Source organism: Canis lupus, chromosome 2 (assembly GCF_011100685.1).
Source record: "Canis lupus familiaris isolate Mischka breed German Shepherd chromosome 2, alternate assembly UU_Cfam_GSD_1.0, whole genome shotgun sequence".
NCBI lineage: Eukaryota > Metazoa > Chordata > Mammalia > Carnivora > Canidae > Canis > Canis lupus.
Genome location: NC_049223.1, coordinates 8,451,154 through 8,466,976, shown reverse-complemented (window position 1 = coordinate 8,466,976; position 15,823 = coordinate 8,451,154). Strand labels below are relative to the sequence as shown.

General features: G+C 43.1%; 1 protein-coding gene and 1 long non-coding RNA gene across 2 annotated transcripts in view; one reads left to right on the top strand and one right to left on the bottom strand.

Annotated features, from left to right (window-relative positions):
* The first annotated feature begins 1,328 nt into the window (after positions 1-1,328).
* LOC111091322 lies at positions 1,329-14,873 on the top strand. Its single transcript, XR_005355181.1, has 2 exons — positions 1,329-1,432; positions 11,939-14,873. It is a non-coding gene; the product is annotated as an uncharacterized LOC111091322 (long non-coding RNA).
* PIP4K2A (phosphatidylinositol-5-phosphate 4-kinase type 2 alpha) overlaps positions 9,276-15,823 on the bottom strand; it is a 178,378-nt gene continuing 171,830 nt past the window's right edge. Inside the window, exons 9-10 of the mRNA XM_038529823.1 lie at positions 14,195-14,298; positions 9,276-11,598 (exon numbers count right to left, since the gene is read on the bottom strand). Of these exons, the coding sequence (XP_038385751.1) occupies positions 11,518-11,598; positions 14,195-14,298 (185 nt within the window). The 3' untranslated portion in view covers positions 9,276-11,517. The remainder of the gene's footprint in view (positions 11,599-14,194; positions 14,299-15,823) is intronic.

Here is a 15,823-nt window from a genome sequence, read left to right as displayed (position 1 = left end):
TCTTGGAAGTGACATCTCATCATTTTTGCCACATTCTGTCTGTTAGGAGTGCGTCACTGCTCCAGTCTACACTTGAGGGGACGTGATTAAACAAAGATATGAATAGCAGGAGAGGATCACTGGAAGCTGCCTCTCAGGCCTGATAAAATGATTAGACTTTACAGATACAGAAGAAAATTATTCAGGCAAGTCACCCTTCAAATATCAAAGCTATTGAGAAACAGTCCCGAGTGTGCAAGAACTCAGGGAGTACCATACACAGGTGCTTTTCCTAAGGAATCTATCAGAGCAGGCATATTAGCCAAGGTTCTCCAGAGAAGCAGAGCCAATAGGATGCTATATATGGGAAGAGACTTGTGTAAGGAGTTGGTTCACACAATTACGGAGACTGAGAAGGGCCATGATCTGCCATTTGCAAGCTGCAGACCCAGGAAAGCCAGTATGAGTCTACAGGCTTGAGAACCAGTAGTGCCTTGGGCAGGAGATTAACGCCCCAACTCAAGTGACCAGGCAGGAAGGGCTGGATTCTTCCTTCCGGTTTTGTTTTCGTCAGGACCTCAACATACTGGATGATGCTCTCCTACACTGGGAGGTGAGGAGGAACAAACTGCTTTACTGAATCCACTGATTCAAGCAGCAATTTCATACAGAGATATCCTCACAGACACACCTAGAAATGTTTAGCCATGTGTCTGGACATAATGTGATCCAGTTAAATTGACACATAAATTTTTTTTTTTTTTTGTATTGGAACATAGCCACATCCATCCATTTATGTATAGTCTATGGCTGCTTTTGCACTACAGCAGCAGACTAATTCTGTCAGATTCCCAACAAGCCTAAAATATTTACTGTCTGGTTCCTCAGTGAGAAAGCTCGTCTACCTTTGTACTACAGGATGGACTTGATCCGTAGGAGATGGCTGGGGAGACTGGCAAAAGGACAGATGGTGAACATTTCCTATAATAATAGCGCCTAGGCGAAAACAAGGGTGGAATTATGGGTAAAGAATAACATAGAAACATGAAATGTTCTGAAGAAGTACAGAAAATGTAACTTAAAATAGTAAGAGAAGAGAGGAGGAGAGGAAAGAGACGGAGACCGTAAGGTTGCAGCGACCACGATGGGAGTCAGAGGAGGTCTAGTAAGAGAGTAAGAGTGCGCCTGCGCCCTGGGCCCTTGGTGCGTCAGGACGCGGGGTCAAGGGTCAGCAGTCAAGATGGCGGCCAGGACGTGCTGCCGGTTGCTGGGCCGGAGCCGCCTCAAGGGCGCCGAGTATCCCCGGCGAACGGGCATTTCCCGGTGTGGTGTTCGTCCATGACTGGGGGGGTGTGGGGGTGTGGGGGGGGTGGGGAGTCAGGTCATGGAGACTGGCCAGGTGGATGATGTTAAAGACTACAAGAAAATTCCATCTGTAGGTCATCCCAATGAGGTGAGTGAAAACTTTGATACTGATTTGACAGCAGAGTAACTCTAGGGTGAAGTGGAGAAGTCACGGGAATGTGATCTACACAATTTTTTTTTTTTTTTTTTTTTAAGATTTTACTTATTTATTCATGAGAGACACAGAGAGAGAGAGAGAGAGAGGCAGAGATACAGGCAGAAGGTGAGACAGGCTCCATGCAGGGAGCCCGACGTAGGCCTCGATCCCGTGACTCCAGGATCACACCCTGGGCTGAAGGCGGCGCTAAACCGCTAAGCCACACGGGCTGCCCCACAATTTTTTTTTTTTTTTTAAAGAAATAAGATTTCAGATATTTCAAGGGCAATGGCATTAATGTAAATGGGTTCTTTGCGGAGACAGCTGTGCAGGTGGAGAGATTAGAACACATGCGCCCATACGCACGTGCACACAGAGCCTTAGTTGGCGGAGGGTAGACAACTGTCCCTTTAAGGGAAGGAATTCTCAACTATGCCATCCTATTTATTTTTAAAATATTTATTATGTATTTATTTATTCCCGAGAGACACACAGAGGGAGGCAGAGACACAGGCAGAGGGAGAAGCAGGCTCCCTGTGGGGAGCTGGATGCAGGACTGGATCCCAGGACCCTGGGGTCATACCTTGAGCCAAAGGCAGACGCTCAACCACAGAGCCACCCACGTGCCCCCCCTTAAGGATGCCACTTTAGATGGCAGTGATGCTCCTGGCTGCTGCAGAGTGACTATAATCTTGAACAAAGAAACAAAAACTGGGGCATGCAGGTATCGAGGACCCCACACACACCATCACTAGAGTGACTTGTGCACTCTTGGCCTTAGGAACCTTTGGCTGTGTATCAAACACTGCTCCCTGGTAGTAGAGAATGTACCTTCTCTTAAAGACCATGTGAACATTCCTGAAAAGGGATCATATATTAGGGCACAGAGAAATCACTAGCAGGTTTCATCAAAGTGAAATATTACTAATAGTTTCTGAACGCAATACAGTGAAGTTAGAAATGAAAAACAAAACTAAAAACAAAAGAACACTTCCACCTGGAAATTTTTTTAAATTTCTATTAAACGACTCTTGGGTTATAAGGGAAATATACACAAAAATTACACACTTTCTGAAAAGTGATAATGAAAGGCTATAAATCAAGAATATACATATATAACTTTTATATAGTTACATATTTAAAATGTCTCTATGTAAGAAGCAGTGATCATTAAAAACTTTGTAGCCCTAGACACCTCTGTCAAATAATATTAAAAATTGAAAATAAATGAATTAGATCCCTAATTTAAAAATCTAGAAGAAAGAACAATAAAGCCAAAAGAAAATACACAAAGATAGCAGAGGTAAATGCAGAAATTAAGGAGATTGGAAACAGAAAAATAGTAGATGAAATCCATTAATCAAAATTCTGTTTCTCGGAAAAGATGTTAAAAATAGACCACCAGCTAATTTGATCAAAAAGGAGATGTGATGGCAGAAGCAGAGTTGGAGAGAGAAATTTGAAAATACTACACTCTTGGCTTTAAAAATGAGAGAAGGAGCCACAAGCCCATAATATAGGCAAACTGTAGATGCCAGAGAAGGCAAGAGAATGGATTTTCCCCTAGGGCATCCGGAAGGAATACAGCCCTTCTCTTGGGTATATACTAGGAGTGTAATTGTTGAACCGGTGAGATATTGCCAGACTGTGTTCATACCATTTTACATTTCCACCCCAACTGAGCTTCCAGTTCCTCCATATCTTCTCCAATATTTGCTATCTTCTGCCTTTTTGATGATAGCTAGCCTAGGGGACATCATGTGCTTTATGGCTTTCATTTGCATTTTCCCTAATCACTGAAGATGTTGAGCATCTTTCCATGTACTTATTAACCATTTGTGTATCTTCCTTGGAGAAACACCTATTCAAATTCGCTCCTCATTCTAAAATTTGTCTCTTATTATCGAGTTGTAACAGTTCTTTATGAATTCTGGATAGAAGTCTTGTTCCTTTGTTTGGAACATCTTTTCCTGATTGTTCATTGTCCTTGACTCTGTGGTTATTCATGCATTAGGCAAAGCAGGCACCTCTCCTGCTTCATGGACTGACTTTGTACAGACGAGCCTAGTCATTCAGCCCAGTTAGAGATTGTGGGGACCTCCATCAAGTCTTTCCCTCCTCAGGGAGAGGCAGGTGGCTGTCATTTTTGTCTCCTGCTCTTTGCAGGGGTGTCGGGGGTGAGGGGTGCTATGGTACGCATCAGTTCAAACCACCATCTCTGTTCTCCCCCAGGCAACCAGACTGTGCCAACCAGTCAAGAGATTCAAAATGGGTTAGACTGTTGCTGGCTCTTTGGGCAGCCCTGGAGAAATTGGGGTGGTGGCCATAAAAATAAACTCTTTTCCTCCCTAGGGGCAGCTGACAACTGACAGGGATTTTCCATCCACTCACTCTGTACCGGGCAGGGGGAGGGTGGACGGCATCTACCAGCCCGAGCTGCTGTGTCTGTTTTTCCCCAGGCAGCTAACGGTGACAGAGCTGTCAGAGCTCCAAGACTGGCAAGATAAAAGCCAGTGTTCTGGGGAGACCTCTTGGAAAAGGGGGTGCTGGATGTATAAACCAGCCTCTTCCTTTCTTCAGGGACGCTCTTCCTGTTCGTGTGGTGCTCAGCTGGGTGCAGGGACTCCAGGTGTCCTGAACCTCCTTGCTGACTTTAGTGAGTCCGGTTTTGTGTTCTCTCAGGTGCAGGAGCCTTTCAGTTCGTTTCTGGATTTCTCATGAAGAGACTGAAGTGTTGCTGAATTGCTGTGTTTGTTGGGGGAAGGAGGGTCCAGGGCTTCCAACTCCACTATCTTGCTGACATCAGCCTCATTTCAGCTTGAAGGACTTCGTTTGTTTATGTAGGGAGGAGGGTCTGCCAGTGACAAATTTTCTGTTTTTGTTTATCTGGAAATAGGATAAGAGAAAATACGAGAAGTTCACTTCTTCCCAAGATCCAGTTTTCTTGAATGAAAGTTCCTCAGATTGCTTGCTGCAAGGTTTTGGCTAATATCCAGAGTACTGAAAAAAATGATGACAACAATTGTTGCTAGTGTTCTGATTACTTTCATGGAGAAGTGGATTTGCAGAGGGTTTTGTTCCACCATTCGCTTTCCCCGTGTTACTGAAAAAGATCTATAAGATATGTATGAGTCAGGGTTCTGCCAGAAAAACACAACCAGCAAAAGCTATATATTAAGTGATTTATTGCAAGGCATTGGTTTATGTGATTGTGAGGGCTTAGTAGGTTAAGTTGAAAAAACACAGGGCAGGCTGTTGGGAAGGGTGGGCTGGAACTCTCAGGCATGAAGCTGAGCTGCTGTCCACAGGTAGAATTTCTTCTTCTGGAAAACCCCAGTCCTGCTCGTAAGGCCTTACTGAATCAGGCCCACCCAGATCATCTACATGAATCTTTCTTAGTCAACATAAAGTGATCATAGACTTGAATTGCATCTACAAACTAGCTTCCCAGCAACACCAAGACTAGTGTTTGACTGAATATTTCCATGGGGTCTCTGGGGAAACCAAGCCAACCATGCCTGTCTAAATCCCATGTAGTTCCAAGTTACAGTGTCAGTTTGACTTCATATGCATTAAAAGGGAGCAAATTAGGGACCTGCGATATTTTGGGAAACTTAATGAGTGATGTGATATAGTGCAAAGAACACTTACTGCAGTGTAAAGAGCACCTAGACCAGCTGGCTGAAGACTTGGCCCTGTGACTTAACTTACCTCCGAGAATTGATCAACCTGTCTGAGCCTTGGGCTTCTCAACTGTGAAAGGAGAATAGTAAAAATGAAACCATGTATATGAGATTTAAGTGAAACAGATGTGGAGGAAAATGCTTTAGAAACTGTAAAAGCACAACACAGACCGCTAAGTTTTTTTTGGACAAATTTTGTCAAAATTAAATTTTATCACCCTGATGTCTAACATCATCTAGAGAGAGCACCAGTCCATCCATGGCACATATATCCCACTCCTCCCTACATGGGAACAATGGATATGTTTCCAGTCAGCAAACCCCAAATGTCCCTTAGTCTGTTTGGTCCACTAGAGCTGTGATCAATACATACAGTTTATTTGTATATTTTAGTATTTTTGCTGCTGCTTATTTTTGGCAAAAAGAGGCAGTGCTGTATTTATGACATTTTGTTTAATTAAAAGCTAAATTCCTAAGCCATGTAGGAAAATACTAAAAGAAACAAATGTAGGCTTCATAGTTAAACATTCACTGTTTAGTTTTGGGAGCCTTGTGCTTCACAGTATGAAGATCATCTGCTTTGCACGCCCTGTAGTGTGTCTGCATTCATTGCAATCACACAGTCTATTCATTCTGTGACTATTTACTTATTTTTAGAAACTTAGAAAAAGCTGTTAATTTTCAGTAAATCAACCTTACAATCTGGACAGAATGTAGGAGTGGAGTAGGGTAGAAGGACGAGCTCTATTCTCAGAATTTGAATGGAAAACTCCCTCGTTTTGCCTGGTCAAACTTTGGTTTGGAGATGTGTAAGCACAGACAAAGCAGAAAGAAGTTCCCTTCTGGAATTTTGGGGGAAAATATCGGATGCCATCTAAGGCACAGAATCCACAGGCTAATGAGCTCTTCACCCTAGACTACCAGGAAGCTTGTAGGGGGAGAAACATTAGGTAAACACAGTCCCACCAAATTATTCTATTTTAGTATTATCATCTTTGGTAAAATAGCACATATTAGATGCCACAGAATCCTTAACTAATACTCTTTGAGGCCAAAAAAAGTTTTTAAAGTCTATATGAGTATATTAAAATTGTTAAAATGTCACATGTTGAAGAACTCAGTCATCTGTTTTTATAGGACTTTAACAAAGTGACCGAATGACTGAAAGTTGTGCCCCTTCTGTAAATGGATTTCTTAGATAGTCAACTTCACTGGTGACTGTGATGGTAATGTAAGATGACCATAGTGATTCACTCAAAAACAAACTCACAAGGCACTAATAACTTCAGTAAAAACTGAGGGCAGTGAAGAAGTTGCAACAACTTTAGTAAAAGAATGAAAGAAATCTCAACAACTCTAGGTAAAGAGGAAGATCTCTGTGGATAATAGAGCAATTGTAGCTGAAGTCCGTGGTTTTGCAGAAACCACTTCGTGGTACCAAAATGAGGCTCTATTTCAGGGGTCAGCAAGTTTTCTCTGAAAAGGGCTAGAGTAAATGTTTTAGGCTTTCTGGTCTCAGTCACAACTACTCTTTTGGCCACTGTGGCTTGAAAGCAGCAGTAGAAAATATGCAAATGGGTGTAGCTGTTTCAGTAAAACTTTATTTACAAAAATCACATGGGAGGCTGGATTTGGCCCTCAGGCTGTGGTTGCCGACTGCTGCTCTAATCAGTAGGAAGCTACCTTGTTTGTATGTTTTAAGTATAGAAAAGGGAGGTGAGGAGAGGCAGAGACAGAGAAAGAAGCATATTACAAAAAGTATTTAAAACCAGTGATTCATTTAGGCGGAGGGAGTAGCCACTTAAGACAGTGTTTTCCAAACCAGCCATTCATCAGAAGTGAGACCCTTTGATTTAAAAAGTCAATTGACAGAAAAAGCTGTTGGACTAAGAGAAAATGATAGCAATGGAATAATACAGATTAAAAATCTCATAAAATGGACTGTGTAGAACATTTGTTATAAAATCCAGGAGGCTTCATGCCAGCTCTCAAAACACAGCTGAAGGGCTTAGGGAGAGAGGAGCGCTCACGAAGGAAGGGTGGTGGTGAGGTCTTGGGAGTCCCCAGAGGGTCCGAGGTCCTGGTTCAAGCCTTCAACCTTCAATCCTGAGCTGCCACAGGGGGCCAGCCCTGGCTTTGCTGCGAACTGTCACGTGACCTGAGACGAATCACTTACCTTCTGGGGGCCAAACTTTCCTTATCTGTGACACCTCTTTCAGCGAGAAGTGTGGGATTCTTGTCACACTGGATTCTGAGAAATCCTAACCTCTTGTCCCTTCTTTTAAGAAGTTAAACTAAACACAAGTGTTTAAGAGTGAGAGAAAATTACAGACTATGGCATTTAACTGCCCTTTGGCAGGATTTTCACTGAATCACAAAAACAGGACTAAACCTTCTGAAGGGCATTCAGTTCGGATGAAGAGGTACCCCTCTGTACTTTTTAGGGGCTTCTTTTTATCAAAGAACTTTCAATAATCGCTCTAAGTAACTTATCAACTCTACTTTTCCAGAGATGCTTCCCTGGTCTTTGGGGCCACTTTGCCAGGAGTGCCCCCTTGATATGCCAGCCGTGTAAAGAAAGCAGTTCAGTCAGTGTGTGATCAGGGGCCTGAGTGAATGCTGCTGTGCAAGTCACTCCTGTGGATGGGGATCCAATTTGCATGGCCTGCAGTGTGTTTCTGCCTTTTAGGGAGAATCACTTTGATATTTTTAACATAGCAGCTCCAGATAATGTGGCTGGAGCTGAATAAAATGCTGTTTGAGAAGATGAGGAAGGAAGAGAAGGGGAGTGTTATTTTGAGAACTGGAAGAAGGCTTTTATGTACAGTATAGACCATGACTGCTGACTTTGTACTAATTAAACAGTCCGTGTACATGGTGGCTGGGGCTTGCAGAGTCCACTGATTTTTAAGAACTCCTAGGTTTAATTCCATGTTCCATCTCTTGGCATGGCCTTCTGTTCACTGTACCACTGCATTATATCCATTTTATACATTACCACTTCATTATCCACAACTTAGTCTCTTTGCATTCAACCCGTAATCACTTATTTCTGAAAGCGTTGAATCAAGGATTAATGCTTCACATCAGCCTTTGTCCTTCTATGAATTAGCAATAACCATTTTTCTGGGACCAATGTGAATTCAGTCTAGGAAATTAAATCACTGCTGTGTGCGCAATGAAACAGAGCTCACGGGAATAGTGGGACTAAGGGGCACAGCACCCAAACACCTTTCATCACTGATACAGTTAAAAAAAAAGGAGGAACCTAATAAAAGCTGTAGTACAGTTTTAAGTGTTGCTAGGTGGTCACGAAATATAGAAATACCACAATCAATGTGGCAGGTTATCTTGAAAAGGACCCGAAGGGTGCCTGGGCTGGCAGGCCTTGGAAGGACTGCATCTCTGGGACTGCCGAAAAGTAGAGGAAGGAGCGACGGGAAGTCAGATGGAAAGTTCTAGCTCGGGTTACAGACTGGTGTGACTGCCCACAAGGGCAGCAGTGGAGGAGCCAGTGCTGTTTGAGGCGGTGTGTGTCTTATGTATTCCTGTGCAACGCAGTTCAGCTAGGTGCAGTTTTCTGTGTTCATCTACTGTTCCTGATGGACCGAGGTGTACAGAAGTAAACAGGGAAAGTACATTATGCTCAGATCATTCCCTCTTACATCAATTGCATTAGAACAGCTATGCATTTTCAAAACAAGTGCTCTAGCCAAACTGACCATGTTTGCTAACCTGGCACCAAGGACAGTAGAATGCACTAAGAAAGCCTTCCATCCATCAGTGGTAGTCCAATAAAGTTTCAAGAGATGCTGACACAGAACTGTGGTTGGTAAAAATTAAAAATAAAACAATATACTTCACAGGGTAGTCACTGGAGAGATTTCTTTTCTCTGCCTGTCCGTCTTGCAGCAAGTCCATTTTGGTGTGGAAGTTTCTATTCTTTACTAATCAAAGAATTCACAGGTTGAAGGCAAAGCTCCTGAGAATGAAAAGATTCAATTTCACCTTGCCTTCTTCAAGGAGCAGCTAAAGGTAGTCTTAGTACCGAGTACTTAAAATTTATTTGCCACAGAGAAACACAATCGAGAGAGAGGAATGAAGGATCCACCTTGTGAGTCATCAAAGTGCTTTATTTTGTAAAGCCTGGCTCATGACTGGAGTGTATTGTTAGCACTAGGAGATACAAGGCAAACTTCCTTACTCTGTCCAAATAGTTTATCGACAGAACTGAATGACAGAGACTGTTACAGATAAAAATAAAGCATTTTGTAAACTTCTAAAAGCATACAGAGACTGGCCACAAAGTAGTTACTCAAATAATGTATGTGTACCTTATCTTTACTTCAGGGTCTCACTTTTGTAGTCTTGAGTCAAAGAAACCACAGTTGAACTTCAGCACTGAAACTGACTTGATGCCAGAATGAATGGTGTGTGTGTGTGTGTGTGTGTGTGTGTGTGTGTGTGTGGGCAAATCACAGTCTTAACTAATTTTAAATGCATAAAATACAGATTTGGACAACCACGTCACAGTGGCAGTAACATCATCTACTATGGCTAACAAACCTGGGTGGTCAGTAACTCGTGGTAGAATGGTGTTGCCGCTGGCTTCCAGAGATCCTGATTTGCTATCACCTCATGTTTTCCGAAGTAAACCAACGCAACAGTGGGCATTATCGCAGTCTTGATAAGCCCTGAAGTAAAGTTCTTGGAAGAGGCAGTACGGCAGGGGGTATTTGTTGAGTTATAAGTAATCACTGAAGGGTAGTTTTTTTTTTTTTTTTCTTTTCTGAAACTGCCTACAAAAATCATCTCATGTTTTAAACAAAGAATTTCAAAGGCACAGCTTTAGCACAGTGTATAAGTTGATAACCTACTCTAAGCAAGTCTAATATTTTAGCTTGACGCCTTTCAGAAAATGCCAGAAAGTTGGTAAATACATGATCGATGTTGGAAATTTATAAACTGATTAAAAACACAATCAGCACAGTTAAGGGCAATGAGCTTACATAACCAGATTTGGGTTAAACATGTTTTTAAAAAATCATCAGGTTGATAAATGTACATCTGGAAGAAACAAAACAACCCTTTTCCTTTTATTGTAGAAGGCTGCCTACCATGTACTTTGAATAAAACATTCACCCAAAAACAGGACTGCAGGATACATTTCAAAATATGACAAACATTATTTCACCTACACTGTAAAATGACTTTACATGTAAACTTCAAAAATCACATGCTGTACATTAAATTTTTAGATTCAAAAATATCCCTGTTTTCCTAATAATGTAAACAGTAAAATTGAGGGTTTCAGTTCAAGGGATAATTCATAACAAAATACCACTGTTTAACCAATGGTGAAACAGAAACATCTTAGAATTCAGATTTGCCATCGTTAACAAAGAGAATTCAGAGTTCTAATGCTTCGCTCACCTTCCCACAGTAGGAGATGTAGATAACATTGCCCAAAACTATGCACTTTTCAGGTAAGCTTTATTTTTATTTTGTAGCATTAATTCCTATATTGCAACATAAGAGTGTAACAGTGAAGAAGCTCCAGGCAAGAAAAGAGAATTAAGCAGTTTTCCTGGACATACTTACTGAGGTGAGAATGTACAGACAAGAGTCACTAGGGGCATCAGCTTCTTGCTGGAGGAGGGGCATTCGTCCCCGGACGCTGGGGTCCCAACACTGTGATGCGGACAGAACCCCGAACCGGGGCATGCTGGAGATGCCAGCACTCCTCTGTGTGCAGTGCCGGGGGCTCGGGGTACAACTATTAAGGAGTGTCCGCGTGCGGGGTAGAAATGTAACATTCGCAGTAAGTCTTTTTCTTTTAATCACCATCATTATTATCATCATTATTATTATCTTCATTATTATTATGAATACTATCACATCTTTCGACTCCAGAAAATAAACTGATCCACAGTTTATTGCGTGACGCCAACATGGTTGGTCTGACATGCATTTCCTTCACCCCCTCCCCCCGCATGTGCTCATCCATCCGTCCATCCATCCACAGCAGGAATCAGAGGCTTGTTGCCCAAACGCACTCTGACTGAAGCTGATCGGCTTTCATTAATTAATTTTTAAGACACACGCATACGCGCGTGCGCACGCACGCACAGACACACACACGTGCGCGGCACACACACACGTGTCAGAAATAGCTAGAACGATGCTGGGAAATATCAGGTAGCTGTTAAAGCGAGTAGCCTCCAAATCAGTCATCTTGGCCTGAAGATGTAAACGAGGAGGTGTGCTTCACTGAGTTTGGTCTTCATGTTTCCTACACCGAAGCCACCTCTCTCTCCTTCCCGGGCTCATGTCCGTCCAAGGCCATGTGGGAGGTTACGTCAAGATGTGGCCAATAAAGTCCAAAAAGCGCTTTGAATACTGTTCTGGGTTCACGGTCGAGATCTCTGCACCAGCCTAGGCAGATGTCAAGGAGGAGAATATCGATACAATTACTACTTAGTATCTGTAGCAATTTCCAATCGCAGCTAAATACAAAGCTGATCATTTTTCAATCTCTGCCTCTGTTTTTAAAGCATAAAATATTTTGGACATTGTGTCTGAATAATCAAGGTTCTCAGGAATCTCTGTGAAGATGAGGCGAAGACTCAGAGTAATGACAGATGCTGTGATCACACTGTGACTGCAGCGACTTAAAAAAAAGTGACCTAGCCATGTTTGGGATTTTCCTATCGCACAGTGGACTCTGTGCGGCCTACGTTCAGAAGCCATGCCAAACAACATTTCTGTTTTTCAGGAGAGCACATTGGAGATACCTTAATAGCAACATTTGGCTAAAGGAAAATCCCAGTGACAATGACATAGGATGGTGTTTCTTCTTCAGGATCCAGGCAAGTGGTTGAGTGCTCTAGACAGGGGTGAGGGCAGCGGCAGTAGGGCCCGTGTCAGCTGGCACAACGGCCAGGTGAGAGACACATCAGGCTGCTGACGGCACCTCCCCCAGAGGGCCAGGGGCCGGCTTCACTCAGCATGGGCACAGGGGTGCCACTGTTCCCCTGCACAGAGACCTGCTTGGAGCAAGGAGTGGGGTGCTCAGTGGGGGATTTCCTATTACGAGAGGCAGCACTGGCGACCAGACTCAAGGTATATAGTTACTGCCGGTTTCCTGAGCTGCCAAGGCCAAGACCAGTTTTACTAAGTCACCAGGTGTTATTTTTAGACCCAGACTCACCGGGGAACCTGTGATTTCCAAGCTTGGCCGGGGCCCCTGGGATCTCCACGGAGGAGCCCAGGCCTTGAAGGCAGAGAAGAGGTGCCAGTGGCAGCTCAACACAACATCCTTTGCTAAGCGGAATGTGTGGCTCCTGCAGAAAGCCCAGTTTTAGGCCATGTGGCATGTGTTGGAGCTGAGCTGGTGTCTGACGGTGGAGACGAATGAGGAGCCATGCTCTGGCCAACGTGTAGCTGCACGTGGTGTGTGGCATTTTGGGGCACTTAGGGAAGGGACAGCACAGAGTGTCTCCCCCCAGTTGGCTTGTTGGCCTCACACATTCTCTGCAAACCCTATTGGCAAGGTGGCGGGTCCCCTTCACCAGCTAGGGCCCACAAGCTCCAAAGTGTTTTCTCAAGGTTACACGACCAGGAGAGCTAATGTAAGGATCATGGGGATTTGGACCCAGTTCTGTCCTTCCTGTATACCCACGGTTCTTAATCAGAGGGGAGCATCAGAAGTACTACAGAGCCTTTTAGAGAACCATTCCCACCTACCACCCCCCAACTCCTGCCTCTGGAACTGGACTCGGATCAGGGAAAGGGGATGTGCATCGGGCATGCACACATTTTAACAAATGCTACTCTGAAGGTTGCGACGCCAGCGGCTGGGTGAGAGCTAGCGGTGCCCTCCTCTCTTACTCATACAGGATTTCCAACACTTGTGGGTTGCCTGAGGTGTTAGTCCCTGCTTTGCACACAGTAGGAATACCGTAAATAGTGGCTACTGATGTAACTGTGTCTTTGGAAAATTGAATATGGTTTTAGGCTGGTTCCTTCCCTTGCTGGGAGGACAGCATTCATGTTTGATTTTAAAAATACAGAAAAGGGATCTCGAATAGAGGTTGGGGTTCCAGTGTGTCTTGCTTGGTTGTACACACTACTGAAGAGGCACCTCTCCTTCCAGTGTGAACAAGGCAAGGTCCAAGTTCATCTCTATGGGATGGGGTCTCTGGCTTTTTTAGCAACACCTGGAAAGCCAAAACAAGTCTCTATGATACAAGCATAATGGATATTCACAACTGGTGAAGTTCAGCCAGGCAGGTGGGATCTGCTGGTAGGGGAGGGGGATGGGACTAGCATGGAATGGGGGGCTGGGCTTGGTTCTGGGGAGCAGTCCCATTTCTACCACCTTCTAGACCTGGGCTTTCTCCCTCAGTTTTTTTCAACTGATAAACAGGGATACACTAGCACCCTTCACAGGCTTGTCATGGGCAATTCAACAAGTCAACATGTGCCTAGAATAGTGATAATTCAGAACAAGCACAATAAAGGTGAAGAATTCATGTTATTAAACTTAGATCTTGCACCCAAAAGATTTCTATAATAGAAAAAATACAATTCACTGCACAAAAAAATAATACTGCATATTCGGGAAGTGTCTGAAGCATAGGATTGCGCTTCAGTTCTGAACATGTCAGTTTTGAGAATTCATGTTAAAACACTTAGCTGTCTTTGCTTTTATCTTTGAAGCATTTTCCCAACAGAAACGAATTTGTACAATATTCTAGAGACGCATGTGTCTGTCAGTGTCCCCAGTGTGTCGAAAGACGACTAGCTGCTGAGTTTAAGCGACTTGCTCAAAGTTTAGGGAGGGCTACATTAGCTGTTGGCATTTGCTGACTCTATATTTCACACTCCAAACTCGACCCCCCAAGCGAACAAGATCCACTGAGGGCCTCTGGACAGCTTGGTGGCAAGAAGACAACCAGAGCTGGTCCCCGCACCACAGACAGCATCAGGGGCCCAGGAGCAGAGAAGGAAACAGAGTGGAGATACTTACGCCATGCTTAACGGTTTTTGCCGCGTGGGCTGCTTTCTTTTTTGCATCATAATGAGTCAAAATGTCAATAATGGCCATAAAGTACACCTCTTTCCTGGGAGAGTCTGTAAAGGGATGAGAGCAGTGAATGTGGGACAAATGCCACCCCCTGGAGAAGCGTGCCCTGGAGGGTGCAGGGTTCAGGACAGGGATTGGAAGAGTCTGAAAACAAAGGCCCTGTACACTGAAGTTCAAACACATTCTAAGGAAAAAAAAAACAACAACAACACATTTTTTATGCCCTCTTCTGTGTTTATGGGATGAGGAGAGAAGCAAAATGGGTGAGGGGGGTTGGGGAATACAAGGCTTCCAGTTACAGAATGAGTAAGTCACAGGAAGGAAAAAGGCATAGCATAAGGAATGTAGGCAGGGATGTGGCAACAATGCTGTGGACAGATGGTAGCCACACTTGTGGTGAGCACAGCATCACATATAAACTTGTCTAGTCAGTATGTTCTACACCTGAAACTAATGTAACTGCGTCAGCTAGCCTCGAATAAAAAAAAGTGATTAAAAATAAAATAGTAATTTGCGAAAAAAAGTCCACATAACTCCTGCGTATCCCTGTTAAATAGCTTAATTCTCTGTTCTGAATTCTCTCTCCATTTAAAAGGCAAAAAAAAAAAAAAAAAAAAAAAAAAAGTATAACCCCAGAATACTACCAGTAAAGGTCCAAGGGCAAGATTCTTTTCATTTTTTTGTTAATGTGCATTTTCCTTAATGATTATGTATTGCTTTGGTGTAAAGAAAAATGCTATTCTTAAAATACAAGAAGTAGGGGTAATTATGGTCCTTCATCCCTTTCTCCCATTACAGTTTCATTGTGCTTTGCAGATACTGCGTTCTTTACAAACTGAAGGTATGTGGCCACCTTGCATCAAGCAAGTCTGTCAGCACCATTTTTCCAACAGCGTTTGCTCACTTTGTGTCTCTCACATTCTGGCAATGTTTTCAACTTTTTCATTATTATATTTTTATGGTGATCTGTGATCAGTGATTACAACTCACTGAAAGTTCAGATGGTGGGCAGCCCGCGTGGCTCAGCGGTTTAGCGCCGCCTTCAGCCCAGGGTGTGATCCTGGAGCCCCCGGATCGAGTCCCACATCGGGCTCCCTGCATGGAGTCTGCTTCTCTCTGCCTGTCTCTGCCTCTCTCTCTCTGTGTGTCTCTCATGAATAAATAAATAAAATCTTAAAAAAAAAAAAAGTTCAGATGGTTAGTAAATTTCAGCAATAAAGTATTTTTAAAATAAGATATGTGTATTTTTTTTAATTGTTTAAGACAATACTATTGCACACTTAATAGACTATATAGTATAGTGTACACATAAATTTTTTATGTACTGGGAAACCAAAAAATTCATTCCACTTTACTGTGATAGTCCAGAAGTGAACCCACAGTATCTTTGAGGCATGCTTGTACATATGACCCTTCATAATTCTCATTGAGTCTAGCATCAGAACTGGACAAAGGCATGTGTCATCTATAAGATCGGTCTTCTATGTACTTCCAAAAATATAATGCTGCTTTAATTATAAACAATAAGAAAAGTACATTAGACTATAAATTTCTGTGTTGAAAACTTTGGTG